Source organism: Lichenostomus cassidix, chromosome 3 (assembly GCF_008360975.1).
Source record: "Lichenostomus cassidix isolate B80296 chromosome 3, HeHo_3.0, whole genome shotgun sequence".
NCBI classification, from domain to species: Eukaryota; Metazoa; Chordata; class Aves; order Passeriformes; family Meliphagidae; genus Lichenostomus; species Lichenostomus cassidix.
Genome location: NC_139483.1, coordinates 82450430 through 82457406, shown reverse-complemented (window position 1 = coordinate 82457406; position 6977 = coordinate 82450430). Strand labels below are relative to the sequence as shown.

Sequence of the window (6977 nt, the reverse complement as noted above, 5' to 3'; positions counted from 1 at the left end):
TAGCTTAAGGAATTAAACCAGAATTTACTAGAGTGATGTTAACGAAGTCATGGAGAAAAGAATACATTTGAAATTCAGTTTTTATTTCTTCCAGTTAAAGTTGATTCACACTTTACATTTGGATGTCAGGTGCTGTCACACAGACTCCCAGTGATAATGGGGATGTTTTCACTCTTTGAAACTTAGGAAGGAGTTATTCCTTCATTTAATGCTTAGTCTGAACTTGTGTTTGTTTATATGTCATATGACCAAAAAACTAATAAAATTTAGTAAAATAAGAATATTTTACTAAAATTACTCTCTAAATATTCTTCCCTCTTAATTTACTCATAATTGAGGTAAATCTGGACATTATTCAAGCCAGTAGGTTATTTTGCCTTCAAAAAGTAGGCTAAAAACACGGACTTCCCGTGGCTTCTACAAGTAGAAGCAAAAGATGTATTTTTCTTGCAGCACAGCCGTTCACAAATGCTGTGTACTTCTCATGTGCACTGTTTTAGTAATATGAAGTATTATAATTACTTTTCTTTCCTAACACACATTTCTTTAGCATGAGAAAAATGGATATGAATTTCAATTTCAAGAATGTTTGATTCATGCTGCATTTTGGTTTTGATAACCTTTTATATCAAGAGTTTTCCTCTTTGATACAGGTTGAAAGATGCATTTCTTTCTACAAGATTCATCATACAAATAAATGCTCATTGGCACAATAACATCCACTCTGTTGCATTGCTTCCCATCCATTAATTTCTAAAGCAATTCTGAAGACTCAGAAAGGATAAGTTACTTCAGGAACTTCATATTACTTTGATAAAATATTCTCTCATTGCTAACTGTTGCTGCTGATTGTCCACAGCAAAAGATCTTCATACTTGCAGGTGATCTGAGCAGTTGTTCTGGTTAATGTCAAATTAACTCCAGTGACTTTTTTTTCTTCTTTTGAAAGCAGGAGTGTATTTTGGATATATTGCAGTGGCTCTTAATTTTAAATAAAATTGTCATTTTTCCCCTTATGCAGTCATTTATGCCTTTGTATTTGGAAACATAGAAATTACATGTGGGAAATTAACTATTGCAAATTCTTCTATATGTTCTTTAGTATACCTTGAAGATATTTTGCAGGTGACATATACATTTGGATAGGGAAGGTAAATATTACTTAAAACCTTTCTTTTAAAGGTTATGTCTAAGCAGTGTGGCTGAAGTATGTATTTTTTTCTTAGTGTTCTTGATTTTACTTTGGTTTGGTTTATTTGGTTTTTGTAGTACCAGACTACTGAAGAGTAGTTTATTGTGCAGAATTTTGCTTTAAATATGCAAGTCTGCATGGTTAGATACCTATTGTGAACAATAATGTTCTTAATAATTCTCGTGAAATACTGGGAATCTGTTGTTCCATTGATGGCTTATTTGTCTTGAAAGGAAATGATGTTTTGCTTTATCTTCCAGGCTGAGCAAGTTGTATTGGGGAATAAAAAAATGAGGCAGCTGAGAGTTTTGCAGACAATCCACAAAAAATCCCAGACATTTCTGAAAGCAATGATCCAGGTCTCCCAAGTGCCAGTCTGAGTCATTTGGCCATGTGACACAGCAGTGGAGAAAAGCAGTTTTGACATGATACGAACAGAATATTTCCAATTCTTTTGGATATTTCATTTTAAGTTGTTCTAGAAGATACTTCATCAGCTTAAGACAACCTTTCCTGTTAAAAAAATAAGAATATATTAGGTACCTTCTACATAGTTCTAAATATGTAGTTCAGATATTTAAACAAAATTATGCATTGATTCTCTTGTGACTTTCTTGATTTAGTACAAGATGAAATAGGCAAACCAACTTCTTAGTTTACTTGTTAAGGAGGTTTTGTACCTTGTGGTTTTTGTTCTTGTTGAAGGAATCTGGAAAACAGTTCTTATAGGAGTGAAAAATCATTTCTTTATCTTGATCTCATTCAGCAGTTTTCTAACCATCATTTTAGAAATTGCCTTGCTAAGAGTGTAATTTTGCTCAGAAAGTAGAGCTGTCAATTTCTTAAGCTGTTTTTTCTAAACTGAATTTGGGAAAGATAATTTAACGTCACATCTTTTTGCTTTCTAAGGCAAGTCTGGAGTGTAAACCAGCAATGTGATTGTTTCTGCCTTTCATTAGGTAAATACAAATCAGACATTCAGCAAGCACATGCAGTGTTACATTGCTGTAGAACAATTATGCCTAAAACACTTATTCTTGCTTCCTCTATTATGAGTAATTACTCTTAGATCAAATTCTTGAATGCTAAACTGAAACAGTGTTAAAGCCCAGCTCATACAGGTTTCAGGTAAAATATTCCTGTGAAATACCAACCTACAGCACTTTGGTCCGTCGGATTCACAACACGTCTTTGAGTTGCCGTGGTTGTTTATCATGACCTTTTCAATATGTGAGAAGGACACTCGCCAGGTGTTTCCTGAAGTCAAGCACAAGACTGTTAACTGGTTACACAGCACTAAGCATCAGCTCTTGTAGCTAGAAAAAAAACCCCAATTTTGTAATTGGCTTAAGTATCAGCTTTTTTTTTTCCACCCACTTAAAAAAAAATCATAACTCAGTGAATGCAGTTAGTTCCTCCTTAATTCCCCAGCCGCTTCACAAAGACAATTAAAATGTAATTAATATAGGACATTGAAGTATCCAAACATTAATTGTTTGGATGCTTTAAATACCTAAGGAAATTTGGATTTACTTTAAAATTAGGCTTAATTCTGAACTTCCCTGGATTTGCTGAACATGATTTAGGGAACTGCATTACTCAGAAATCTACTGCCTTTGAATTTCTGTACTCTTACTGTGTTTTCTGGGTTTCCTTTGTGCAGGTAATAGTTTTGTGAGTTTGTCTCAGGTAAGGTGACCATTCTGAACCACTTCTTTTTGTTCGTCTGCTTATGCTTCTGACAACCATTGCTAACATAGTTCAATGCCCCCTTTTTAACACCAGCTATCACTTGTCTTCTTTGCTTTAGTTAGACTGTTTCCTTTGCCTGTTTGGCTGTTACTCTTTGCATTTAAATGGCACAGGAAGAGATTGCCAAATAAATCACTACTGCTGTACTGGGCTTTGATAACATGGGCATGCTAATTAAAAAAATACGAGATTGCTTGAAATCTTTTTGCTCAAATTATTAGATACCATAATGTAATGATAAGTCAGAATGTTCTTGCAAACTAATGTAGGCTTAATGTGACTGTGGTCTGGAGGAAAAAATGTAACCATATCAGAGTCTAGTGAGAAATAATGTATCTTGATAGAGAACATTTTGCTTCCTGCAGAAGTATCTGATTTGTGGATGCAGTCCCTCGTACAGGGATGTTCCCTGTTGCGTTTTTAGCAACTTTCTTCTAGTATTCTTTTCCCTACAAGGGAGTGCATGCTGCTGTTAAGTGCAGTGCTAGCACAAGGGAAGGCTCATATCCATGTGTCTGGCTGGAGTGGATTTAATATGCTGTTAGTAATGGTTAGTATACAGCCTGGCAGAGTGGGTTTGCATTTACATTTCAGTACAGGACAAGTAGTACCACAAATGTGATGCTTTTAAGAGGGATTTCAGTTGTCTTTGAGCTGGATATATCCAGGATGAGGTATCTTGAAGGCAGAATACTGAACATGATCTGGTTACCCTTTCTATAGCACTTGTAAGTGATCAAGTTGTAGAGAAGATATTTCATAACATTATTGTCCATATATGAGGTACCTCTTAGAACTTTTTCTCTTTTGTTTTGCTTGGCTACTAAATAAAGTGGTTCAAATCTAAAATCTCTCCTGGCTTTTGTTCCCAGCCACTGTCCAATTTTGAGGCCATCCTGTGTGCTGAGGGGCCAGCTCTGCTTAACCTCCAAAGTCAAGATGATGTCCACTGATATTTCTGATGGAGGATTTTTGATCTGAAGAGTTATTGCAGGGCTTCCAGCCTTTTTCCTTGCCACAATGACTTCCTGATCTAGTAACAAAGAAGAGTGGTATTTCATGTTAGATAGACAGATGAAAGAAACCTTTTTTTAAGAATGTCAGTTTTTACTAAAGAGCTTATAAGCAATCAGAAGAACTACTTGGGTTCAGTCACTGGTTGTTTGTCCTACAGGATATGGATGTTAAAACATTAAGAAAGCCTGTTGAGGAGTTCTATGAAATAGGGAACACTACTGCGTTTCCTTGATTTACTCTCTAAGAATAAAAAATATAGTAATGTTTTCCAATGAACAGCTTCCCTGTTGAAAACACACAGTGAAGAGATTTGGCAAAAATGTTTCTGAAGGTTTTGGAGAAAAATAACCTTAAAAGGGGTTTTCTATACTGACCAATAAAAAATACTATGTACTGTATAAACGAAAGCTCTTTGTTTTGCTGCCAGTTTGGCAAATGGCTCTTTGTACACTCCAGATAGATTCAAGATATATAGGTCATATAGGAAATACCAAGAATACAACAGACCCCTAAATGTTTATTATTTTCTTATAGAAAATAGGCATAGTGGAGTTAATAACATAATCAGATTAGCTATGATGTATTTGTGATTCTTAACATGAGAGCCAGCTTGAGATACTGGGAACAGGAAGGGTTACAGCTCCATTGGCACAAAGGGATAGAGGACTGGCAGGGAAGCATTTTCTTAACAATGGGGCAACATCTATGCACAATGTAACTGGATTTTAAGCACTTCTGGGCGAAGCTTGTTCTCTCAGCACTAACCTTTAATGTTTTTTACTTCTTGTTTAATGATTTTTCTTAGTGCTTCAAGCATTTTAAAGGCTGATAATTTTTTATCTTCATCTACAAACTTCAACAAACACTTTTCTTTTGGATTTCTTTTGAATGATACATAATAAAAGGCTCCAGTATCATCAGACTCATCCAGCTGAATCCTTGGAACAGGCATTACAAGCATGATGTCAAACTCATTTGGCTCAGATATCTGCAAATATGAGAATACAACAGTCAATGTGCAACTTAGGTTTTATTCTCCAGAGATTTTTATACCAGTTCTAGTTTTATCTACCTTGGTGTACTAATTGTGTCTGATGTGAAATAAGAGCTTATTTCTGTGGTATGGCAAGATTACTGTGCATTGGGGTGGAAAATAGCAATTTGCTGATAGCAGCTCACTTCCCAGCTTTCCAACTTATTAATTTTTTAAGACAGTTTGAAGATTCTTGAGCTGTTCTGAATAATTAATGCATAAATGCTGTACTCAGTCATCCTTTTGCACAGAGGAATCGACTGTGAGGAAAAAAATGCAGTGCTAGGTCTGAAGCTGATTTTAGACAGAAAAAAAAGTATCCCCATGCATGACTTCGTTTCAGTCTCCTGGAAGCAGGACAAAAGGTACTCGTTAATCATAGGTGAAGGGGTTGGAATTGGTCTTAGAGATACAGCTAGTCCCGACCCATCCTGCCCGAGGCAGGGATACCTTCCTCTAGAGCAGGTTGCTCAAGGCCTTATCCAGCTGGCCCTTGAACACTGCCAGGATAGGAGCATCCACACTCTCCCCAGGCACCCTGTACCAGTGTCCCACCACCGTTATAGTAAAAGTTTTTCCTTCTTTCAATTTGTACCCATAACCCCTGCTTTTTGAAAAAACTATGAACTAAAACCTGGCCCAGGGCCTCTCGTGCAGTGCTATACCTGACTGGTCCTGTTGTTACGCCAGGCTCACCTGCGTGCTGTGTAAGGGCAGGGCTTGCTGCGGCTGGAACCCCAGTCCCGTTCAGGTAGCGTCTGACTGAATGCACATACGTACACCATTCAGCAGGTTATTTATCATTTTATAACGCATTGTCGTTAATTAGCAATGTCATCCTTAGTTTTAACTCGTCGGGAAGGACCAGCATAGAGCTGCTGTCGAGCGGCAGGTGCAGCGTGCAGCCAGCCCGTGCGAGCCGCCGCCACCTGCCGCCGCAGCCCGGCGGGACAGCGCTGCCGGCGCCCCCGCACCCACCTTGACGCGCTCGTAGTAGCTGCCGGAGCTCGCCCGCTCGATGGCGCTGAAGCAGCCGTCCTTGCTCCGGATGGCCTGGACCAGGTGAGACACCACCTGGTTCACCCGCGTCGCCGCGGCGGACACGTCGTCGCGGGCCAGGCTGAGCCGCGACAGCACCTCCCGGAGCCGCAGGGCGTCCGCGGCCGGCGGGGGGCGGCGGGCGGGGGCAGCGACCGGCGCGTCGGGCACCGCCGTGACGCTCCGCGGGGCCGCGGGGGCTCTGGCGGCCGGCGGCCGGCTCCGCGGGGCGGGGAGCGCCTCTGCGCCGCCCGCCGGCAGCTCCTGGGCAGGGGGGGCTCGCCGCGCCGGGCGGCAGCCCCGGGCGGGAGCTGCGTCCGTCCGCGGGGGCCGGAGGGTCGCGGCGCCGCTCGAGCTTTCGCCCGCGACGCGGCCCCGCGAGGGGCTGCGGGCTGCGCCCTTCCCCACGCCCCGGCCCCGCGGAGCTGCGGAACGCGTCCCCCGCCTGGCCCGCGCCCCTCTGCCGCCCGCGCCGTCCATGGCCGCTGTTCCCTCTCCGCACCCGCAAGACGGCGAGCGCGACCCCGCGACCGAGGGGGTTCCCGCCTCTGGCTTCAGACGAGTTCCTCTTCCAGGCAGCGCGCCTCCCCTAGGAAACGAAACCCGGCGAGCGGGGCGGGGGCGAGGCTCTGCCCGGTGCTGAGGAGCTCAGCCCGGGCGCAGGAAGGCTCGGGTAGCAACAACCAAGCTGCCGCTTCCCTCCAATCCGCGGGGAGTGTTTTCCCGCTCCCGGGCGGGCACTCCCCCGGGCACTCCCCCGCGCCTTCCCGCCCGCGGGGCGAGGCCACGTGAGCAGCGGCACCGTCCGGCTTTTCCAGCCGCGCCGGCCCAGAGGAGAGGCGGCCGAGGGGAGGCACCCGGCCCTGCCGCTCCCGCCCGGCCCTGCCGCTCCCGCCCGGCCCTGCCGCTCCCGCCCGGCCCTGCCGCTCCCGCCCGGCCCTGCCG

General features: G+C 43.4%; 1 protein-coding gene across 1 annotated transcript; it reads right to left on the bottom strand.

Moving 5' to 3' along the window:
* Positions 1 to 62: 62 nt before the first annotated feature.
* CGAS (cyclic GMP-AMP synthase) lies at positions 63 to 6906 on the bottom strand. The gene is made up of 5 exons (XM_085056501.1): positions 5973 to 6906; positions 4727 to 4949; positions 3732 to 3977; positions 2347 to 2449; positions 63 to 1705 (listed from the first exon to the last, which is right to left on the bottom strand). The coding sequence occupies exons 1-5, from the start codon at positions 6510 to 6512 to the stop codon at positions 1363 to 1365; spliced, it is 1455 nt and encodes a 484-aa protein (XP_084912627.1). The 5' UTR covers positions 6513 to 6906; the 3' UTR covers positions 63 to 1362.
* Positions 6907 to 6977: the final 71 nt, after the last annotated feature.

Bases quoted from the DNA above. Each gene is read 5' to 3' on its own strand.
- CGAS (XM_085056501.1), bottom strand. From the start codon at position 6,512: ATGGACGGCGCGGGCGGCAGAGGGGCGCGGGCCAGGCGGGGGACGCGT. The intron at 2,450-3,731 runs GTACCTCATATA...GCTTGACTTCAG, and splicing joins AAGAGAAAAAGTTCTAAGAG to GAAACACCTGGCGAGTGTCC. The intron at 1,706-2,346 runs GTTGGTATTTCA...TTTTTTTAACAG, and splicing joins GACGGACCAAAGTGCTGTAG to GAAAGGTTGTCTTAAGCTGA.